At 59.1% G+C, this 22,733-nt stretch overlaps 1 protein-coding gene across 12 annotated transcripts in view; it reads left to right on the top strand.

The window, feature by feature from the left end:
* EP400 (E1A binding protein p400) overlaps window positions 1-22,733 on the top strand; it is a 97,981-nt gene that overhangs the window by 28,097 nt on the left and 47,151 nt on the right. For all 12 annotated transcript variants that reach the window (XM_035016794.1, XM_035016793.1, XM_035016791.1 and 9 more), the window contains 18 exons: window positions 84-469; window positions 2,475-2,765; window positions 3,502-3,687; window positions 5,187-5,327; window positions 5,753-5,831; window positions 6,568-6,617; window positions 7,001-7,058; window positions 7,866-7,955; window positions 10,217-10,324; window positions 11,374-11,564; window positions 11,820-11,997; window positions 14,806-14,942; window positions 15,886-16,055; window positions 16,258-16,432; window positions 16,514-16,650; window positions 18,874-19,060; window positions 20,903-21,069; window positions 22,387-22,556. In XM_035016794.1, coding sequence (XP_034872685.1) covers window positions 84-469; window positions 2,475-2,765; window positions 3,502-3,687; window positions 5,187-5,327; window positions 5,753-5,831; window positions 6,568-6,617; window positions 7,001-7,058; window positions 7,866-7,955; window positions 10,217-10,324; window positions 11,374-11,564; window positions 11,820-11,997; window positions 14,806-14,942; window positions 15,886-16,055; window positions 16,258-16,432; window positions 16,514-16,650; window positions 18,874-19,060; window positions 20,903-21,069; window positions 22,387-22,556 — 2,901 coding nt within the window. The remainder of the gene's footprint in view (window positions 1-83; window positions 470-2,474; window positions 2,766-3,501; window positions 3,688-5,186; window positions 5,328-5,752; window positions 5,832-6,567; window positions 6,618-7,000; window positions 7,059-7,865; window positions 7,956-10,216; window positions 10,325-11,373; window positions 11,565-11,819; window positions 11,998-14,805; window positions 14,943-15,885; window positions 16,056-16,257; window positions 16,433-16,513; window positions 16,651-18,873; window positions 19,061-20,902; window positions 21,070-22,386; window positions 22,557-22,733) is intronic.

Raw genomic sequence — 22,733 nt, 5'->3', positions numbered from 1 at the left:
GAGCACTGGGACGTGAGGTCGCCGCGCGGTAAGGTGCTGCGGGCTCCAAACTCAGCGCTGCTGGGGCTATTCCTGTCTTGTAGGAGGAATGCCTCCTGCCCCCCAGGCCGCTCAGCTCGCCGGACAGAAGCCAAGCCAGCAGCAGTACGACCCGTCCACGGGGCCCCCGGTGCAGAACGCCGCCAGCCTGCACACCCCGCCGCCGCAGCTCCCCGGCAGGCTGCCCCCGGCCGGCCTCCCCGCCGCCCCCCTGCCGCCAGCACTGCACTTCCCTCAGCAGCCGCAGGTGGTGGAGCCTCACGCGCAGCTCCAGGTCCCGGCGAAGACGCAGCAGCCAAGTGCCCCTGTCCCCGTGCCCCCACCCAGCCAGCTGCCCGCTCCGCCACCGCAGCCCATGCCGCAGGCCCTGCACGCGCCGATGCCTGGGAAGGCGCAGATGCAGGCCGCTCAGCTCTCGTCCCAGCCGCAGGTACTTGGTGGGCGCCTGTCCCGTTGGTTAGAGACAGAAGAAAAGCCAGGTGTAGGCTGCACGCCGCCCCGCCCTCCAGGTGGCTTGCTGTCCGCTTGGAACCGGCCCGTCGCCCAGCGTTCTTTTGTCCGGCTCTGTAGCCGCCGTTACGTTGTGGAGACACCAGCGAACAGCACAGTTTACTTGCTGCTCGTGGTGTGGCGGCCGTGCAGAGGGCGTCGTGGCCGTTGTCCCAGCTGATGCGTCCAGGGATGCGGGGCGGGTGGCAGGCGCCCGCCCACCAGTGTGCGAGGGGGGCTGTGGGAGTGCGGGGCTGCTCCAGGCTGCATGGCTAAGCGAGCCAGTGGGGACGCTTGTCCAGGCCCGGCCGGCTGCTGGGCCCCCCACGGACGCTCCCCCTCCTGGGCGCTGTGCGACGCCCCTCCTCCCCTACTGAGTGCTGGGAAAGTGTACGGGGAGCTGCTCGCCGCTCCTAAGGAGCGGTGAGTCCCCGAAAGTGAGTGCGAACCACCGGGAGCCCCCAGGGACGGCAGGTGGCGCTCTCAGAGAATTGTCTTGGCCTGTGTGATTGAGTCAGCTGGGAAGGCTTTCCCTCTCCCTTGCCGTTTCCCTCATGAACACGGGGCTTTCCTAGGGGGGCTTTCAGGTCAGGGGCTTTATGGCTATTTGAGATTGATGGCGAGCTTTGACCTTGTGTGGTGGTGGGGTAACCGCATACTTGCCCTGTGCGCACCACATACGGGGCCGCAGGCACTGTGGGGAGACTTCATTGGCATCGTTTTATTTTCTCTGCCCGGCAAGCCTAGGGTGTAGAATCTTTATTATCCCCGTTTTACCGTAAAAAGACCCGAGTGGCTTAAGTAACTTGGCAGGATCATGCAGCCCGTGGCTGGTGGAGCTAACTGCGCCCTGACGGATTCTGGATCCTTCTGTGCAGGCCTGCGTGGCCGCTCTGTGCGTACCCCGGGGACCCACCACCGCTTTGGTTACATTTTTATGGAAACAGTCTGTTTCCAGTACTTTGTCTCATTGAGCCGCACAGCTGACTTCAGGCAGCACCGGCGTTTTGCCTGGGTTCCTTTACTTGCCCTTGTTGTTGAAAGGATCAGCTCCTTACAAAACCCATGGAAACCTGTCCCTCCTAGATTGGGTAGGGCTGGCAGACGTTTCCTGGGAAGGGCCCCAAAGAGGGGACGTGAAAACACGTCAGGCCTGCGGGCCACGAGGTCTCCGCTGCCCTCACTGAGCTCTGCTGTGGATGGCGAGCAGCCCCAGAGGACAGAGGTGAGGGCTCTGGCCGGGTGCCACTGGAGCTTTCTCCCAAGAGCGGGAGGCTGGCCGCGGTCGGAGGAGACTAGGTGAGGGGGAGGCAGAAATGGCACACTGCCTGGGTACAGAGAGCGTTTCTGTCGGTGTCCTCCCCGGGTTCCAGGTTACAGACGTGCCTCTTGCGTTGTGGGTAGCACCTTGCCTTCTCTGCTCTCTGCCCCCCCGCCCAGCATTCCTGTAGGAGCTCAGCTTTGTCCACAGTCAGGGTGGAAGGCAGTCCCCTGCTGTACACAGAGTTTTAACCTGATGGACTGCCTGCTGTGAGAGGGGCACGCGGAATCGGTGTTCACTTTTCAAGGGAAAGGTACAAGATGAACACTCGGTATTTTTCAGTTAAGAAGAAGCTTACGCAGTTAAAAATTCTAAAAAATAATTTAAACAGGAGAAACAGCTACAAAAAGCAAAAAACAAGAAAAGGCTTCCATGGGATAAGACGGCGTATGAAAGCCGGGTTTGTGACGCACCCCTCATGCCGCTTTGTGGAGTGAAGGGACACATTACACTCGCGGGCATGGTCGGGCGGGTGCTCGTGCGCTGTGTGCGCCTAACTCCTTTGCTCCGCTGCGGCAGGGGCTCCCCTGTGCGCACCTCTGTGGGCGACGCGGTCTCTGGCGTGTGGCTGCACGAGGGGGGCTGAGGTCTCCTGTTCACTGCCGGCCTGTTTTCTGCCTGCCAGACGGTGGCGTCGACAAGAGCCCCCGTGGACCCTGCCCAGCCCTGTCAGCGGCCCCCGCCAGCGGCCTCTTCTACCTCGTCCGCAGCTCCTGCCGGCGGCTCGGGCCCGTCACCCGCACGGGTCTCCGCAGGGAATAGACCCTCCTCGGCAGCCAGCAAGTCACTGTCTCCGGTCACCTCCCGGTCCCCGGGGGCAGCCGTGTCAGCACCCCCAAAACCACAGAGCCCAGCTCAGAATGCCGCTCCGCCCCAAGACAGCTCTCAGGATAAGGTGGCAGAACAGATAGCGTTGGTAAGCGCACGTAGAATGCCGAGAAGGTTGTCAAACGTGCTGTAGTTCGTGAAGCTTACTTGATTTCAGTTTCTGCAAAGCATGCGGTAGTTTAATACCGAGCACTCGGTAATGAGAACAGTCAGACATGGTTTCTGACCACTTAGAAACCAGGGTTACAGCCGGGAAGCCTCTCCCGTCCTGGTGGAGGTGGGCTTGTTGGGGGCACATGCTTTCTGTGCCGCCCTCACAGGCAGTGAGGCCCGGGCTGCAGGGCGGGGCCGGGAGGACCGCCGAGGCCGGTGTGGCCGTGGCCCGGCACCCCAGTTAGCGCTTGCCGTTTGTGGGGTGACTAAGCAGTTGTTTAAGTTTCATGGGGGGAATTGAACATAGCAAGACCGGTGTTGCAACCCTAGTGCTCCCTGCTGTCCAGTGCTCACTCAGGGATAGTGTGTGGCCTGTCCCTGCCCTTCCCAGTGGTTTTGGAGCAAGGGCCAGGCCTGTGTGGTTCCCCTTGCAAGTGCTCTGGTGTGGACAGTGGCCTGTGTGTTCTGTCTGTGTTTTGGAGACGGGGTGTGGCCATTGCCTCCCCTGCTTCTGGGGAGGGGGGCATGCCTGCTGACCTCTCTAGGGCCACTTTCGAGCTTTGCGTCCAGTCCTGTCTTTGCTACCGAGGCTTCCCGAATTTGGGGTCTGAACTAGCGGAATGCACTTACTAATCCCGTGGGGACGCACCCCACCCCTGCGCTCCTTGCAGGAAAACCAGATCCATCAGCGAATAGCAGATTTGAGGAAAGAAGGCCTGTGGTCCCTCAGGCGGTTGCCCAAACTGCAGGAGGCCCCGCGCCCCAAATCGCACTGGGACTACCTGCTGGAGGAGATGCAGTGGATGGCCACAGACTTTGCCCAGGAGAGGAGGTGGAAGATGGCCGCGGCCAGGAAGGTGGGTGAGGCACGCGCGGTGGCACTTGTGGGCGGGCGCTCGTTCACACTGCCGGACGTGGGAGCGTCCAGGCCCGCTCGGAGGGGTCTGGCCCCGAAACGCGAAGAGTGCTCTGGCACTGTTAGGAAGTCAGTGTGCGGTGCGGTTTGCTTGTGAGGGGCTGTCTGCAGAGCTCCGGCGTGCACACTGGGGGGCAGACACGTCCTGCATTTCGGTGCCGCGTCTTGCCAGCCTCTCCTGGCGGTTGGAAAGCCTGCAGCCCCCAGGCCCAGGCTGGTGCTGGGGATGTTGTCATGCAGGAGCCGAGGAGGCGCAGGGTTGGGAGGGAGCAGAGAGTCTGGTCGGCTGGTGGGCAGCTTGGGGGCCCGTCCTGGGCCTTCAGGCTGCCTACTGCCCTGGTTCTGTCCAGCTTCCCCCAGTTCTGGCTTAGGATTTGTTTCCTTCTCACTGGTCCCAAAGCAGACGCCCAGTGCTGGGGAGTCTCTAGCAGATGGCGCTGCCGCTACTAGGAATGCGGAAAGGGACAGAGTTCCAGAAACCTTAGGTCTCAGAGTACGAAGCAGCTGTCCTCGCGTGCGTGTAGATGGCTCTGGGCCCTGCTTCTCTCACGTCACTGCACCACCGTCTGTTCCTCGGGGCGGAGCTGCTTTCTTTTCATTTCCCTTGCTCTCAGGCCTGGGGAGAGGTCCCGTGTGCCCTGCTGACCACCTCCCTCTCTGAACTCTGCTTTCCCTATGTAGGCGGGGGTCTCAAATCAGATGCATGGAATCCAGAAAAACCCGATTGCTCCTGAGGCATGCTTTTTTTGTAAAGGAGGATGGTCCTGAGCGTGTGGGCACCAGGTGGACGGGGCTCAGCAGCGGTGCTGCCCTCTCTGGGAGAGACTGCAGACCCCGAGCAGGAGGCTCTGTGCCGGGGCTGTGGTTGGGCCAGGATGAGGCCCTGAGGAGTCTGTGGGAGGGGGGCCGGCCACAGTGTCCAACAGGCCCCCCCAGCGAGCCTCTCCCCCGGCGTGGGGGGCCCACGCCAGGCATGCTCAGGCTCACAGCGTGTCTGTTTCCAAGTCCTTCTCAGCACTTGTCTGAGGACTGCTGGTAGGATGTAGGAGCATGGGTCCCGGAAAGCGGATTTAAAGGAAAAGCCTTGGAAACCACGACTCGTCCCACCCGACACTTTGCACGCCTAGCGGGTCAATGCGTCGCACTGCTTCATGCAGTGCAGGGGATGCCTGTTGGAAGAGTTACCCTGCTTGATGGAAAGGTGTTAGTCGTACGTCAGATGAGGAGAGACGATTGTAACACAGTATGGTACGCTCTTTGGAGAAAAACAAGCGTACTTAGTAAAATAACCCTTTGTAGAAAGTCAAGCCGGGTGTTGGTGCTGCAGTGGGCGTGTGTCCTGCGCCCGCCAGGCGGACGAAGGCGCAGCCCCTGCGCATCTGTGCACTTGCGTCCACCTGCCGCGGCAAGGTGCCAAGTCCGCGACCTTTGGTTCACTAGCTCATCAGGACCGCGGTGCGCCACCATGAGGAAAAGAAGCTTCGTGAGGAGAGGGGAAGGAAAGAGGAGCAGAACCGACTGAGACGAATCGCCGCCTCAACTGCCAGAGAAATAGAGTGTTTTTGGTCAAATATTGAACAGGTAAATCCTGGAATTTGCACGGGGTCCTGAAAACCTAGGCTGTGCCTTCTGCCCGTGCCTGACCGAGAGACGCGCTAGCCCAGGCAGGCCGCGCCCGCGGCGGCAACTGGGAGAGGAGCGTGTGCCCGAGGTTCTTCTGTGCTCGTGTTGCACGCCGTGGCCGCGAGCTCCGTGCGGTTGGCGAGGGGCCGTCCAGTGTTTCCTTCGGTGTGAGCGCTAGGCACGGAGGGCGGCTGGTTTCCTGCCGCGCATGTCCTGGTGCAGAGCACGCCCCCCCCCCCCCAGCCCCCGTGGGACTCGGGTGGCACGTGGCTGCACAACACCTGACTACCTGCCAAACCGAGAGTTTCATCTGAAGTGACTTGAAGCGACGTGTCCGTGACGTCCGTCCTCAGTGACGTCTTTATTCCACTCTTTGTACTCAGGTTGTGGAGATAAAACTACAAGTAGAACTGGAAGAAAAAAGGAAAAAGGCCTTAACCTTACAGAAGGTTCCCAGGAGAGGTAGGATACGTTTTTAAAAGCCGTCATGTTCCCGACGGCTCTTTGGCCTCCCTGCTCGCCCGCAGCTACCCAGGGGTGGCACCGGGGCGCTTGCTCGCCCCACCGGGCTCGTGCTCTGCCCGACGCCACGCTCCCCACGCAGCTGCTCAAGCTGTGTGCCTCAGCTCGCTGAGGTTTGCTGGCGCGAGTCGGCACCCCAGGTTCTCTGATCGGCTCTGGGGCCGTCTTGGGACTGGGGCTCCTGTCCCCTGTGGCCAGTGCCGGACACTGAGATGAACTCCCGCAGGCGTCTGCCCCCGTGGGGCACTTCGGTGGTCGGAGCACAGCCTCGGCAGCGCCTCCCCATCACCGGACACTGTGATGTGTGCCAGGCACCGGCGGGAGCGGCTGTCACGGGGCGGGGGGCATGGGGTGTCTCCGTCTGTCGGTGAGGAGGTGGGGGCGGAGCGGTGGGCTCTGCCCAGACTCATACACCCGTGAGATGTAGAGCGCATACGAGACGCACGTTGCCGGTTAGCTCCCCGGTCCCTCTCCAGATCAGAGACGTGTGGGGAGCTGCCAGAGAACTCTGTAGGCTCGGGGCTGGCGGCTGGCGGTTGGCTGTGTGTTGCCATCCCGGTTCCCGGAGGAAGGAGGCGGAGCTCACGCTTGCTGTCTTCCTCCCGTGAGGAGGTGCCCGTGGGGCGCGGCCTACACAGGAGCTCCGGTGAAACTGAATCATATTCCTTGTCTCTAGGAAAAGAGTCGAGGCCTAAGGGGCTTGATGTGTTGCCAGAAGCTTTCCTGGTAAGTTGAGGACTACCGTACTAGGTAAGAGGGAAACCGTGGAGAAGACACGGTGCCTGATAAAGCAGGGTCCCTTTCTTTGTCTGGAGAAGCGTGAACGTCGTCCGTAGCGTTCTCCTCCTTTACAGAGTCGGTTTACTCTGGGGAAGAAGCTTGGTTCTTAGTGTTAGGCTCCCATAGGGTGTTGATCTGGGGGCAAGGGAAGACATGGTGACTGGATGGAGTCCTACCTGCCCGCTGCCCAGCGCCTCTCCTGTACCCGGCGGCAGTGGGGGCTGGCGTGTTTGTCCCGGGCTTGCCACTGCCTTCCCGGGAGCGTGTGAAGTAGACGTTTCTGCTTTGGTTTCCCATTCTGTGTTTGCGAGTTTTGTTCTCTGTTTCAGGAGTCGGGGTTTTCTGGAAGGAAGAGGAAAGCTAGCACGTCTCTGACTGATGACGAAGGTCTGTCTCCTGGTACTCTGTTGCCATCTGCAGGGCGGGCTCTCTGAGACTGCAGGCCCAGTGCTTGCTCCATGCTGTCACGGTGCCTGGTGGCCCAGTGACTTGTGTCATCGGGGGCCAGGCGCCTTGGGGGTTGGGAGGGGGTCTGCAGAAACGAGCCAGACTGTGGAGGAGGGAGAGCACAGGGCTGCTCGTGGACGTTTTGTTTGTGTGGAGGAGTCAGCAGGGAAGGGTGGAGGCAGGCAGGAGAAAAGGCGTGGTCTGGTGGCAGGGCCCCCGGGGGCAAGCGCTTGTGCTCAGATGGGGGGCAGGCCGTAGCTGGGCTGGCTCTGCCGTAGGTTGCCAGTGGGTTCTTCTCACCCAGAGCCACGTCTCTGCTGGAGGTGAGGTACGGGGTGTGGGGCCAACCTAGGTGGAGGTGGTGGTTGCACGGGACGGGAGCCAAGCTGAGGGAACGGCATGCCGCGCAGGTGGCTGGGGCCCCTGACGGCGATGACAAGAGTCCTCGTGACCCCGGACAGCCTGCTCCTGGGTTTTTCTGCTGTGGTGTCAGCAGGTGGATGAGAAGTTTGACATCACTCCGTGTTCTGCTGGAGTAGGTCCGTCGTGTAAGGAAGAGCCAGGCTGTGTTTCACACCCTGCTCACTTAGTACACCCGCACTTCCAAATTTAACCGGAGAAACAAAAAGGTCTCGTTGAGCTCTCTCGTAGCTGTGCAAGTCAGTCTGGAGCCTGATAGTGTTTCATGAGCAGTTGAGAAGGCGCAGTGAGGTCTGTGTCCCTGACGTCTGGTGGTGACCGTTTCAGTGGAAGACGAGGAGGAGACCATAGAGGAGGAAGAAGCTAACGAGGGGGCCGTGGACCACCAGGCAGAGCTGTCCAACTTAGCCAAAGAAGGTAGGCTCTGAGCGTCTCACTGGAGATGCTCTTAGGAAACGAGCGTGCACACAAGAACGTGTGACATCTAAAAGCCCGATAGAATCCTCGAGCACTGGCGTCAGGCGCACACCAGCGGTGCAGGACAGAGTGCATGAGCGCCGCGTGCTGGCCGGTGACCTGCCCTGGGGGCTCATCGTTCCGCTCTGGCTGCCTGCCACTTAGCACGGCCCGGCGCGCCGCTGGGCTCGCCTGGGGACACGGCGTCTAAACGGCATCGCGCCCTGGCCTTGCCGCTCCTTCCCTCGGCTCTCCTGGCCCCGAGCTTCGTCCGGCGGTAGTCGCTGCAGCTTTGCCTACCCTCGCTGCTGAGCTGCGTTCCAGATGTGAGCGTGTCACAGACTCCGTCTTGGGCTGCTGCTGGGCTTTCGGTTGTCCCCTGTTGCGCCCTCAGTGCAGCGGGAGCGTTCCTGTGGCCAGTGCCCGCGGACGTGTGCGTGTGCCGGAGTGGAGGGCTGGGTCGGCGCACACGCGGTCCGCTGGGCCAGGCTGGCCAGGCTGCAGGGCTCGCTCCAAGCCCCCCACGTCGGGGCGTTGCTGCCCACCCGGTGAGGGGACACGGCGTCTCCGCGTGCCTGTGGGCGGCGCCTCTCTGAGAGCTGACGAGGTGTGCCTCTTTTCCATTATGGTCTGTCTTTTCCACGTCAGCTTGCAGGCGTGCGTTGTGTGTCCCACAGGGGGCTTCTCTGTGGTCACATGCATCACAGCGGCCCCCTCCCGGCACGTGCCGTGTGTTTCCAGTCTCTTTGTGGGGCCTTCTGGGGAACGGGCGTTCTTAATTTTAGCGTAGTTGGATTTATCAGTCTTATTTTAAAAAATCCCTTTTTACCCCAAGGTCATGAGGTGGTTTTCCTGTTTGTCCACAGATTTTTAATTTTACTCGCATATCGATGTCTCCGATCCATCAAGAATAGCTTTTGTCTGTTGTGTGGAATAAGAGTGCAGTTTTTTTTCTTTTCTTTTTCTTTCTCCAAAACGGATCCCAGTCGTCCTGGCACCATTTGAAAGGCCGGTCTTTGCCCCAGCTGGTCCTGGCCAGCTCAGATGGCAGGCAAGTTTGTGGAGCGTAGGCTCTTTCCCGAGCTCTGTGGTGCAGCCGGTCCGCCTGTGTGTCCCTGGGCTCCGTGGTCGTTCCCGAGAGCTGGCTAGGGGGTCCTTGTACCTGAGTCTTCTCAGGACGGCCTTGGCCGCCTCGGGTCTCTTCCTGGTGCGCCTCAGGATCCACTCATCCAGTTTCAGATAGACATCCGTGGGGACTGGTGGCCTGGAGTCAGGGTGATCGCTGACACGTGCATCTTGACGAAGCTGAGCTTTTCTGGTCCCTGATCGCAGCATACCTGCCCGTCCGTCCACGCAGGTCGCCTTCAAGAGCCTCCAGGGACATTTTATGATTATGTGTATTTTTTTGTGAGATTAATATCTAAGTGCCTCGTCTGTTTCAAAGTTGTAGTGAGTGGTGTGTTTGCTGAGTTTGGGAGTGCAGCTCCCGCGGAGCTCACCCCCCCGTGGGCGTGGCCTCTTGGCCTCCAGAGAGCCGCTGTGCCTGTCGAACCGGGGCCCTCTTGCTGCGCTCCTTGCAGGGACGGATGGATTTAGACGTTCTGCTGCGGGCGCCCCGCATGTTTGTGCTCTGGAAGGGAGCACCTCCTCCTGCGGCGGCTGCTCCCTCCACGGCTCCGGCGCTCCTCGGGGCCTCCTCGGGGGCCCTGTCTGTGTTCTTGCTGCTGCGGCTTTCCAAGGACAGTGTGGGCCTCCGGCGGGTCGGAGTCCGTGGGCGGAAACGGAGGAGCCCGGCTGGGAGTCTGCTCGGGCAAGCTCTTTCTGCAGAAGGGATCGCAGCCTTTTTACATGCTTTTTACAGCATTTTTCTGCTTTATTTTTGTTTGACTTTTATTTGATGTTTCCTATTTTTCATATTACCAATTATTTCCCGTTGATGGTGTTTTTATTGTTATATTTATGAGGTTATAGTTTTTACTTTTCATTTATGAGATTATTTTAGAAATCTTAAAAATTCTTTTATGAGTAAAAATTGAGTTTTTTCATGCCCTGTCCAAGATTCTCATATTTATAAAGAAAGTGCCTTAGACCCAGTATCAGTAACGGGCAATAGTTACTTTTGGAAAAAACTAACTGCAGGAGTGCTGCAGCTTTGTTTTCTTCCCAGCTGGTTGCCATTGCTGGTGTGAGCTAACCCCCTTTCTTCCCGCGATCCTTTCCAGCTGAATTGCCCCTAATCGATTTGATGAAGTTGTACGAAGGAGCTTTTCTGCCCAGTTTCCAGTGGCCGCAACCTAAGCCTGACAGTGAGGAGGCGAGTGAAGAAGAAGGTCTGTGTTGACATCTTTCAAGAACTCACCCATAAAGCAAAAGCCAAAATACGCAGAGGAAGGGTGTTCTTACAACAGGATTTAAGTCACCTTCATTTCCTTTTAGTCTGAAGGAAGAAAAACATGCGAGCGATTATGTGGGGGCACCTGGGTGGCTCTGTAGGTTGAGCATCTGACTCTTGATCTCAGCTCAGGTCTTGATCTCAGGGTTGTGAGATGGAGCCCACGTTGGGCTCCATGCTCGGCGTGGACCCTACTTAAAAAAACAAAAAATAAATAAAATGAAATAAAAACATGCAAGTACGTTTAACGTGTAATTTTGTATTGCTAGGGTTTGGTTAAATTCTGTGCTTTTTATTTTCATTTATTAGTTTGGCATAATTATAAGAGCACTTGACTTGTAAACGATGTGGAAATATTTTTCTCCGCATTTATAAAAGTCATTGTTTTACAGACTTAGATCTTTATTATATATATTCAGGGTAGGCTATGTTTGTTTAATGTGCTAGTTTTGAGGAGTTTATTTTACTTTGATTGGATGATCTAAACAAGTACACACCAAAAAAAGTCTATTTTTCCTTGTTTTCGTTCCACTTGTTCTGATCATTAGACACAGATTCCTGTGAGCAGAGAAGCTAGGGGCTGGCAGGGCCAGAGGATGGGCTGGTGGCCTCCTTGCTTCCTGGTCCTTAGAGACGCTTGTGACTTTCCCCTTTCCTGGTGTTGGAGGGGTGGTCACTAAGCCCTTAGATGCCCATCCGTCTACAGGCGGTAGCAGCTCCTGGTTCGCTACAGGTTCTCCCATCTTCACCTGAGGGCTTTCCAGAATGCTCCTACGTGTGATAGTTTTGTGGGAGTTCATACCCATTGATCTGGGGAGTATTCTTAGGTACATAAAGTGGATTAAAAACAAAACAAGATGAAAATACTCCATTTGAAATATTTGGACTCTGTCGACTTTTTCCCTTTTATTTCTTTTCATAAATGATAAGTAGGCTCATAGAACTGTTGCATCCACTGCAAATCTCTTGTTTCTCTCTTGTTCACAGATGTGGAAGACGCCCCGGGTGATCGAGAGAGCCGGAAGGATGTGGTTCTCATAGAATCGCTGTTCATCATGGACCAGTTCAAAGCTGCAGAGAGAATGACTATTGGGAACCCTCATACAAAGGACATCGCGGAGGTGACCGCTGTGGCCGAAGCTGTCCTGCCCAAGGGCAATGCCCGGGTCAGCCCCACGGTGAGGCACCGAGCTGCCACGTGGGGGGCGGTGTCTTTGTGAGGCTGAGAAAAGGCTTGGTACTTCCCCAGAGCTCTGTCCCAGCTGCAGAAGTTGTCAGGAAAAGCGAATACTGGCCTTGCTGCTTCTTTCATCTCTAGATCTTTTCTGTGGTGCTCTAGTAGGCTCGCCATTTGACTGATTCGACTTCGCGTTGCAGAAAAATTTCGGGTGATTATTTTGAGAAGTGCGTATTTGGCCCGTGTGTTGCTGCAGGTGAAATTGAATGCCCCATCTCTGTTGTACGGTGCGCTCAGAGATTACCAGAAGATTGGCCTGGACTGGCTGGCCAAACTCTACCGGAAGAACCTCAATGGCATATTGGCAGATGAAGCTGGGCTTGGTAAAACAGTGCAGATCATTGCTTTTTTTGCCCACCTAGCTTGCAATGAAGGTAAGAGCTTGTCTTTTTGAGGAGTATGTACTTGCTAAGACTGCCTGCCGGCAGTGCATCTGGCGTGAGGGTGGAAAGTGGCCTTTCTTCTTGCTCCTTTGCCCTGTGGAGGGCTCCTTTACCCAGGAGAACAGAGCTCAGGAATACTCATTGCATGAACAAGTGAAAAACTTGTTGGCAGTTAACACTGGATCGAGCCACTCACTGTTACCCAAAATCCAGCACACTGTGAGGCCCACCAGGCTGTGACCGGGCTGTGTGACTCCAGTGTCCCCTGCCAGCCAACACCTGTGTGCCGAGCAGCTCTGGCCACATGTCAGCCTTCCCCGTGCAGCAGTGACATGCACCCCTTGCCTCCCGGCCGGGCTCCACCACCCACAGCACTTCTGCCCCACTGCTGGGGTTCCTTAGTGGGTGCCGTCTGGGCCTTGCTCAGGCCCGGCAGTTGGACCGCAGCAGACGGAGTGCCTGCCTCCCCTGCAACGGGCTGTCCACCCCGGACTCTCTGAGCTCACGTGACATTGGTCCAGGCCCCGTGGCCTCTGTATTGGCATGTTCAGGGATCTGCCCCCGCACGTGCCCTCCTCTGTCTGTGGGCCAGGTGCCTGCCTTGTTTCCTGCTCTGTGCCTTTGAGGGTTGTAGAAGGGCGTGTGCCTGTGTCTCTGACACAGGACAGGTCTTACGTACAGGCGACCCTGGAACAACGTGGTGGTCATGGGCACTGACCTCCCATGGAGATAACAGTCCACGTATAACGCATGCCTTGCCCGTAGCTTAACTACTGATAGTTAACTGTTGACCAGAAGCTGTCCTGATAACACAAACAGGTGACTAATACGTATTTTGTATGTTCTATGCGTTATGTAGCGTGTTCTTACAGGAAAGTCAGGGTAAAGAAAATGTCATTAGGAGTATCATAAGGAAGAGAACATACGGTACTGTACATATTGAAAAAAATCTGCAGGGGCTTGCGTTGCCCCGTGTGGTTCATACTCATGTTGTTCATGGGTCAGCTATAGTGTTTCTCTTGCAAAGGGAGTGTTCCAGATGCAGCCTGAGCGGGCTCCTGGATAGCCGACCAGAAGAGCATACGTGTTCTCTTCCCCTTTGGGGAGTTTCACAAGCCAGGAGGGGACTTTTTAAATTAGGGAGGTGGCATCCTTCCACAGGCCTCATGGAAACCACCGACATTCAGCAGACCTATGAGATGGGGTGTGCAGAAGGTCATGAGCACCCCCCTGCCCCCGACCCAGGGAAGCTTCTTCCTCCCTCTCCCCTGGCTCGCTGCGCCTCTCCCTCACCATCACTAGCTAGCAGCGCCTCCTTTTGCCCTCTGTGTGAAAAGCTTCATCAATCTCAGTCAGTTTTTATTTTCTTTTACTTTTTGTTTTTTTTTTTAGAAGATTTTATTTATTTGAGCAAGAGAGAGCATGAGTGGGCAGGCAGAGGGAGAAGCAGACTCTCCGTGGAGCAGGGAGCCCAATGCGGGGCTCAATTCCAGGACCCTGGGATCATGACCTGAGCCGAAGGCAGACGCTTAACGACTGAGCCACCCAGGCGCCTCCTCAGTTTTTAAATACAAATGGATTGACATCACGGCTCCTCATTTTCTTGCATTAATTTGTTTCTGTTTTCTGACCCAGTGTCATGAAATTTTCAGAGTAGCACTTTAAAATCTGTTTTAATAGATACAGTTACTTCACACTACCACCTGGCCTTACTGTCTTATTGTTTAGGTGGAAAAGTTGTCCATTACTGTATTTAGAATAGTAAGAAATTGGAAGCAGCCTACACTTGCAAAAACAGGGGCTCTGAGTTCATCAGTTGAACAAGTGAATGCGTGAGTCCCTCCAAGTCTAGGTACTGCCTGGCGCTCGTGCTGCCCCAGGCACCGGCCTGGGCACGAGGGTGAGGCTGTGAGCAGAGCAGAGCCCCTCCCTCAGGAGGCCCACGCTGGGCCCCGACAGTGTCAGGGATAAGGGGCCTTGCAGAAAACCAAACGTGGAACAGTGTTCTAAATGCTGGTTTTTAAAAAATCGGGGTTCTCCTTGGGGGGGAAGGGCATCTGGGGTTGATTTGCATCTCTCTTCTCATGGTGTGCGCCTGCTAAAGAGTTTTTGTCCTCTTGGATCTGTTTACATCTTCGTTCTCGTCCCTCCTGGGTGGTTCTTCTGTAAGCCCCGGAGGCCGTGCTCTGCACACGAGCGGTATTGGCCACGGCCGCGTGTCCTGCGTGTGGCCTTTCCAAGTCTGCCATCTCTGTCTCTCAACGTGGTGTCCGTCTCATTTACGGCACTGAAGTGGAGATTTGTCTTGTGTGTATTCTAACAATTTGAAACATTATTTCTTGGAATACTGAAGGTGAAACTGTCCACTTTGGGGTGGCTTGGGTGTGTTCTGACTGGAGACTGAGCCAAGTGCCTCACTTGGCGGCCGCCCTGGGGGAGGGCTCCAGGCCGGGTCCGAACGCCCAGTCGGCATGCTTCCTTCGCTTTCTGGGCACTGTTCTCATAGATGCGCGTTCTTCCCTGAGCTCGCTGTGGGATTCACTGTGCGTTTGAATAAATGCTCACTTTCCTCAGTCCCCCTCGGCAGCTCTTTGTTGAGCAGCACCTGTGCGTCAGGCCTCCACCCCTCGGCCGCAGGTCTGGTGGTTGCGTGGTAGGGAGGAGGACGCCTCTGCGTCATGCCTGGGGCCTTCCCATGTGCACCTGCCGCGCGTCTCTGGTCAGCATAGCGCCGGTTGTCCGGACTTGTCAGGTGGTTTTGGTTAAAGAGGAAGGTTCTGTCTTTTCTCTCCTTTGTAGGTAACTGGGGCCCTCATCTTGTGGTCGTGAGAGGCTGTAACATCCTCAAATGGGAGCTCGAGCTGAAGCGTTGGTGCCCTGGGCTCAAAACCCTCTTATATGTTGGCAGCCACAGAGAACTGAAAGCCAAGAGACAGGTATTTTATCTTAAACGTGAAATAAAACTGGACAGGAGTGATCTTCTCTGTATGGAAGGCAGGTTTCAGAACGTCGAGATGGGTCTGTTTGTGTACTTGTCACAAAGCCCTGGTTGGCGAGACACTGGGCCGTCAGGGCGTCCTGGTTGGCGTCCTAGGTGTGGAGCCCCTTGAAAGCACAGCCCGCCCTGCAAGGAGAGCCCCGTGCACGGCGCTCCCCCCACGCCCGGCCGTGGCCGCTCTCCTTCCAGAGCCATCCCTCCCACCCGCAGGCCCAGTGAGCGCCACAGGCGTGGACGGGAACTCGTGGTGTGCCCCGAGTTCTGAGCTGGGGTCTCGTGAGGTGCCTCCCACGGGAACACCCCGTAGGGCTACAGGTGACGCGCAGGCCGGCCACGGGAGCAGAGCTGCCCGGGGTTTCTTCTTTCCGCCCTGTTCTGTCCAGCACCAGATTCTGAGTGAAAGTGTATCAGAGGCCACAGTTTTCCATTGAAGATAAACGTTTGCCTCATCGTTAGACTATTGTGTTGAGTAGTAGTTACTGGAGAAGCGAGTACCTTGGGATGTAGTTTCTGTTTCCTTGTTTCTGAAAAGCTTACAGAGCAGTCTGTTGCAGCGCGGATGCTCCTGCTTGTCGTCCCCTTCTCAGTAGTTTCCTTGCTCGGGTTGCATCCCGTGAAAGCTGGTTCCCCTTCATGACGCTCTGGTGACCTGTTTTCCAGAAACCATAGTTCATGCCCCAGAGCAGCTTCTCGGTTTGTGTTCACGAGCCCTGTAGACTCCCTGCAGGACAGGGTCCTGAGAACACGAGCTCTGCTGTCCGATGCGCGGCCGGGAGCAGGCCGTGGCGGGCGGCGCGGTCAGGGGCGGCGCAGGGTAAGCGGCGGCGGGCCGTGTGCCCGGAGGGGGCGCTGCCGCAGGTGAAGCCTGGTCTGTGCTGCAGGAGTGGACGGAGCCCAACAGCTTCAACGTGTGCATCGCGCCCTACAAGCAGTTCTTCCGGGGCTACGCGGCCTTCACGCGCGTGCGGTGGCGCTGCCTGGTCATCGACGAGATGCAGCGTGTTCGCGGCATGACCGAGAGGCACTGGGAGGCCGTGTTCTCCCTGAGGAGGTCTGACCCGCACGCCCTGCTCGGGGTCCTGGGTGTGGCTGGCGGAGGGGTGCGTGTGGTCGCTCAGTGTGTGGGGGCCACAGGTCCCTTCCCGGAGGCCCCGTGAGCCCGTCGTTCCTGTCCTTGAATGTCTGCACGGGAAGCGCGCCTGTGGCCGGCTTCCCGGGGTGCCATGGGCGCGTCGCCTCTCGCTCTCCCACAGCCAGCAGCGCCTGCTCCTGATCGACGCGCCCCTGCACAACACCTTCCTGGAGCTCTGGACCATGGTGCACTTCCTCATCCCCGGCATCTCCAGGCCCTACCTGCACCTGCCCCTGAAGGCCCCGAACGACGAGAACCAGGACTACTACCACAAAGTGGTCATCCGGCTGCACCGGGTACGTGCGGGCGGCGGCCGCGGGCTGGGTGTGGCAGTGTCATCTGGGAAAGGGGACGACGCACGCCGGTGTTCTTCTCAGGTGACACAGCCCTTTATCTTGAGGAGGACTAAGAGAGACGTGGAGAAGCAGCTGACGAAGAAGTACGAGCACGTGCTGAAGTGCCGCCTGTCGAGTCGGCAGAAGGCCTTGTATGAGGACGTGATCCTGCAGCCCAGGTAAGCCGGCTTCGCGCCTGCGGGTCCTGCCCGGCTGGGGGCGCTGGGCCTCTGCCCTCGCACGGCCCCCTGCGGGGATGGCGTCTGGAACCTGCGCTCGCCTGGGCTCCGTGAGCCTGCCCGCCTTCCCAGGGCTCTGCCCCTGCCCAGCTGACCCAGCCCCGGCCTGGCTCCCGGCCCGCTCCCTGAATTCACGGGTGAGGCTCGTGGTGTTTCAGTCGGGGCTCACGCGGGCCGCACGTGCTGCCTGAGTGGCTGGGTCTCTCCTCCCGGGGTGGCTGCCCTGAGGCTGCACGGGCTGGTCTTGCTGGGCCCCCTGGGCGCCGTCCCCCCCGGGCATCGCATCCTCATGCTCATAACATCGTCGGGACCGTGTCTGCGTTGGTTTTGCCCTTCACGTTGGTTTTTTTGGGTTAGGTTTGGAGAATTTTGGGACAGAACCTAAGTGTGCATTCTTACTCCCTGGTTCGGTGTCTCGGTCCCTGAGAAATGGCATCAGTGGCGCCGCAGTGGCCGAGTGTTTCCACGGGCAGTAGGATCCGCGGAGCCCTCCGTGCCGGGCCGGGCCCGCGTGTGGTGCGAGCAGCCTGCAGCGCGGGCGGGGCAGGCTGTGGGTGCTGGCTGGAGGTTAGGAAGGGCCGGGTCGGTGGAGGGCGCTGCTCTCCTGCGGGAGGAGCCCCGTGCTCATCCGTCGGGCTCCCCTTGCGTTCCTTCGCCAGGAGCAGACTGCGTTCTCAGGATCTCCGGGCCGTCGCTCTTCAGGGCTGGGCCATGGGCACGCTGGGCTTGCCTCAGGAGCGGGCAGGTGCTGACGTCAGTCCTGCCTGTGGATGTGGGGTGCTGGTGACCGCACACCTAGGCTGTCGTGTGGCTTCTGCTCCCAATGGAGCAGCAGGAAGTGACTGTTCCTCTTTGTGTCTCTGGGCCTCTTTTCCCCTGAGCCTGTCAAGTCCAACGGGAAGTGTTGAGCTTATCTCTCCCTGAGCTCACGTTAGCTCCTGATGACGGGTGTCTCTCGCTGCGTGTTGATGTGATGGTCTGGGGTCTTCAAGGGGGCTCTGAGCTTCACTTTGGTCACTGTGTGGTGGCCGCGTCTCATGTTCCTGCCGTCGGGAGGTGCACCCTCTTCTCGGCAGACCTCGTCTCCCCCTCCCTCCTGGGGGCCCCACAGACCTGCTGTGTGAGCCTCTTCCTCTCCGGGGCTTCTCTCGGGGTCCTGGGGCTCACTTGTGCTTCAGCCTTTTGTTCGGAAGCGTGTCCTTGTGCAGACAGGTGTGACTTTAGATACCCTCCTCCCCCCCACCCCGCTCTCCAGAGCCGAGCTTGCGGCCTGTGTGCACATCTCCCTCCCGCTTAGCCCCTGTGCCGTGGCTGAGAACTGCCTGTGTGGCCCTCTGCTGGCTTCTGGCACAGCCTGCCTACCGCCGTGCTCCCGAGGGGCCCACACTCTCCCATGGCTGCCGGGGCTGCCCCTGGAGCGTTGCAGACCTGCTCTCACCAGGGCGTCCCCAGAGCCCTTGCTCCTCTCTAGACTGTCCTGTCCTCGAGCACAGTAGCCCGTCACCCTGCTGCTCCCTCGGAAGGCTGGCTGTTCTCTCTGCCACCGCCTGTCCCTCCATCCCACTGCCTCTGCCCCCAGGTCTCTGTGGATCAGCCTGTCTCCCATCCTGTGCTGCATGGCTCCTTTCCCTAACCTGCTGGGGACACTGTGCCCTCCTCCTCACCCGGAGACCCTGGAGGTCTCTGCTTAGACTGTGTTTCCTGCGTGGTCCTGGTCCGCACGCGGTTAGCCTGTGTGTCTGCCTTCTTCATGGCTGCAGGGCCGGGGCTGGCGTCCCACCTGAGGGCCCTTTCCTTCCCCTGGGTCAGGTGCTCTCGCCCTGGTGCCCTCCCCCGCTCCCCGGCACTCAGCACCGTGGGGCGGAAATCCGTCACTGCTGTCCACGCCGAGTGTCGTCCTCCGCTGGGAGGGGAAGCTCGGAGGGAGAGCTCCGTGCCCATCTGACCCCCACTCCTGGCTCCCTGGCCCCCCAGCCTGTTTCGGGGGGACAGTGAGTGACTCGGAGAGTCAGAGCCGCGTGGAGAGCAGTTGGGACCTGAGTGTTGTGAGCGAACGCGTTACTAAGCAGAGCCGGGGAGAGCCAGGCAGTTGTGTGTTCTGGACTCAGGAGCACACGCGGGACACACGCCGATGGCCGTGCTGGTGTTTCTTCCCGAGAGCAGAACGCAGGAGGCGCTGAAGAGCGGGCACTTTGTGGACGTGCTGAGCATCCTGCTGCGGCTGCAGAGGATCTGTAACCACCCTGGGCTGGTGGAGCCCCGGCTCCCGGAGTCGTCCTACACGGCGGGGCCGCTGCAATACCGCTCTGCCTCGCTCATCCTCAAGGCGCTCGACGGAGACTCCTGGAAGGTACGTGTCCACCCGACGTCGGTTCCCCACGCGTCGCAGCTACCGTGGTTCCGGGAGGTTGCTTTCCACGCGCTCATCCTGCGTTTTGGAATCGCCTGGTGCTGGGCGGCCTTCGGCTGACGCGGGGTCTGCATCTGCAGTTGGCCCGAGGGGGACAGGCCCTGGCTCGGAAATAGCAGGGGAGGGGTTCCTAGTATCGCGCGTGCTGTCGGAGCGTGGGAAACGGCATGGCGTGCGGGATGTCTGGGGGGGAGCTTGGTCCCCACCACGGTGAGGCCTGTTGAGGACACGTGGGTGTCTCAGCGAGCGCCGTCATGGGCCGCTCTCGTGTCTTCGGTGAGGTCCTCTTCCTGAGTTGTGCGCATTTGCGGGGCCCTGCTGTGTGCTCTGGGCCTAGAGTCCTCGTGCCCCCCATCCTGCGCACTGGTTGGGGGGCTTCGGGCTGAGTGCCCTCAGGACAGGGATAATCATGCACTTCCATGGCCGTGGTGTGTGTCGAATCCATGGGAAGAACCTTATGTGTGCCTGGCTTCCGAGAACTGAGCGTGTGTTATGTTGTGGTATTTATTCTCATTTGTTCGGCAAGCCTTGAGGCGTGCTCGGTGTCTGGTAGTTTTCCAGCCACTGGGACAGCAGCGAGTAAGACAGCGGAAACTGCCTGCATTCATCACCGCTGATTCCGGAATATTCGTCATTGCCAAGAGAGAACCCACAGACATGAGCCATCCCTCCCGTTCCCCCCGCCCCGCCCCAGGCAGCCCCGTACCTGACCTGCCTCGTGAGTCCACCTGTTCTGGACTTTGCGTACGGATGGAATCCCTCACCACGTGGTCCTCGTGTCTGGCTTACTTCACAGAGCGTAGTGCTTTCAGAGTTCATCCGGGTGGTGGCGTGTGTCCCGATCTCCCTCCTTTCTAAGGCTGACTCGTGTTCCCCGGTGTGGAAGGATCGTGTTGATCTGGTCATCAGTCAACAAACTTGGGTTGCTTCCACATTTTGGCTGTTGTGAGTGGTGTCGCTGCGGACGTTGACGGACTAGCTCTGTGGGGATGTAGGTTCCCTGTTTCTCACGCACTTGTCAGGTGTGGAATTGCAGGGTCGTGTGCCTACTCCGTGTTTAAGCTTTTGAAGATCGGTCGGGCGGTTTTCACACCCCCACACGTGTACAAGGACGTGGGAGGGCTCTTCAGCACCTGCCGTCGTCCTCTTTGATGCTCGACGTCGCGGCGGGAGTGCGACTGTGCTTTCTCGTTAGAGAAGCACGTGGGGGTGCTGGGCACGTGGGGCGTGTGCCCCAGCTGGGGATTCAGGCAGTGTGTCCGGCCCCTCGCCCTCCTAAGGACAGCCTGGCGGTGCTGCGGAAGCAGCCCCGGGATGCGGGAGGTGTGGGAGGGGTCTGTGTGGGCAGGAGGTCCGGCTGCTCTGCCCGGCGCATGCTCAGGGTGTCCTGCCTGTTGGAATGCGCGTCCCCACGGCTCTGGACCGAGTGACATGACGCGTGCCCACCTCTGCTTCCCTGTTACGCGTGGGTCTCTGCCCCAAGGTGCCCCTTGTTGACGTGGCCTGGCTCTCACGCTGTCCGGACCCCCCTCCCTCTCTTCCGAGTCCAGTCTCTTTCTAAGCATTGCCTTCTCCATTCACACTGCCACGTGGGGGTGCTCCTAACGATGGGGACGCTGAGACTTGCTGCGGTCCAGTAGCCTGCCCGAGCCCCGGAATGGTGTCAGGACGCGTCCCGGGGGGGCAAAGGCTGTGCGGGCCTGGCCGTCCTACCAGGGATGTGCTTGGGTTCCCATTTTCCTCCGGTCTCCCAGAGCAAAACTTTGCTGTTTTTCTCTTTAGGAAACAGATCTCTCTATATTTGATCTTATCGGCTTAGAGAATAAAATGACTCGCCACGAAGCAGAATTGCTGTGTAAGAAGAAGGTGACACGGAAACTCATGGACGAGCTGTTCACGGCGCCAGCCCCGTCGGGCAGGCCGGCGGCCCTGAGACTGAAGCCCAGCAGGTGCGTGGCCTGGAGCGTTGCCTCCTGCTCACCAGAGTCCCCAGCTGGGTCCTCGCTGGCCCTGAATCAGCCATGGGGTCGGTGATGTTCCCCTCCCTGGAAGGACCCGCCCCACAGCCCCTCACGGAGAGCTGGGATGTGTGGCGGGAGCTCACACGAGGACCCGGCTCTGGCCGGGGGGAAGAAACGGCCGTCCTCTCACTGGGTTGCCTCCTTCTGGAGTCTCTGCTGGTGTCCCTGGTGTCTGTGGGGCAGCTCATTGCATGGGGCCTGTGTGGACAGTCTGCACCCCGGGTGGGACGGTGCAGCCCCTCGCCCTCCTAAGGACAGCCTGGCGGTGCTGCGGAAGCAGCCCGGGATGTGGGAGGTGTGGGAGGGGTCTGTGTGGGCAGGAGGTCCGGCTGCTCTGCCCGGCGCATGCTCTGGTGACCGCTGTCTCGGGGCGAGGGTGCACTGTGGGTGGTGGGCGGAGGGCTCCACCCCGACAGCAGCATGGGGACTTCTGAAGGACGCCGGAGTTTGTAGGTGCCACCTGGCTGGGAGGGGCAGAACGCATTAACTGATTGAGTGGAAATAAATGACTTAGTAAGATGGGTTAAATCCGGCAAGTTGGAAATACACAACATCTCACGGTCGGGTTGAAAATGAGAGAGAAAAAGCAAATAGGGGTTTAGAGGGAAGGGGCCAGCTGTGCAGATTGGTGCCCATTGCCGTTGCCTGTTCTGCCCGGGCCCTCCCCACCGCCGTCAGCCTGGTGCTCGCGGGGGCCTGCGGCGCCCCGTTAGGTCCACACGTGGGCCGGTGGGGCTGCGGTTCTCTCGGGCTGGCCCGGCTCCAGATCGTCGGCTTTCTCCTGGCTGTCTCTGGCTGGTGCCCTGCACGGGGGATTTGAAAATAGACAGTTCCCGCCATTACGGTTTTCCAGGTAAAAGGGTTCCAAGAGCGTGTGTGGTAACACCTGAAACGGCAGCCACGGGCGTGGGTCCCCGTTTGCGGTGTTAGCCCGTCGCCTTCAAGGCGCCGGTTCCGCTTCCGGCCACCGTGACCTGTCTTGTCACTTGGTTGTTGGACGTGGCTTCCCGCCCACTCCCCTTGCGCTCCACGGGAGCGCCGTGTCCGCCAGCCTCGGGGTAGACGTTGCCACTTCGTGTCCCGAGCGTGGTCACTGGGGTGCTCCTCCCCTGGACCCGTGCTGAGCTTCTCGGTGCCCGTGTGGAGCCCCAGCCCCTCCCTGAGCTGCACCGGGAGTCAGGACCCTCACCGCCTCTGGCAGCCCGAGCCCCCCGTGTCTCAGTGGCGCACACGCCTTCTTGCCAGGTTGTTTCAGCCCGTGCAGTACGGACAGAAGCCCGAGGGTCGCACCGTGGCTTTCCCCAGCACACACCCGGCCCGGACAGCAGCCTCTGCCACAGCCGCCGCCACTCCGCAGGGCCACGTGCGAGGACGGCCACCGATTGCCACGTTCTCTGCAAATCCAGATGCAAAAGGTAGGCCTCACGTGCCGGCGTGTCCTCGGGGTTACCGAGGGTGTGTGTGGACGGAGCCTGGCACTTCCCCGCCCCTCGGGACGGGCTGCCTGCTCCAGGCTCTGCTGAACACACCTCACGTGGCTCGCCCAGGAGTTTCAGGCCTTCTGCTGTCTTGAAACTGGAGTTTTCCCCGAA

Source organism: Mirounga leonina, unplaced genomic scaffold (genome assembly GCF_011800145.1).
Source record: "Mirounga leonina isolate KUSES-001 unplaced genomic scaffold, KU_Mleo_1.0 Mir_171, whole genome shotgun sequence".
NCBI classification, from domain to species: domain Eukaryota; kingdom Metazoa; phylum Chordata; class Mammalia; order Carnivora; family Phocidae; genus Mirounga; species Mirounga leonina.
The sequence above is the reverse complement of the archived record's forward strand: the minus strand, read 5'-3'. Positions and strand labels throughout refer to the sequence as shown.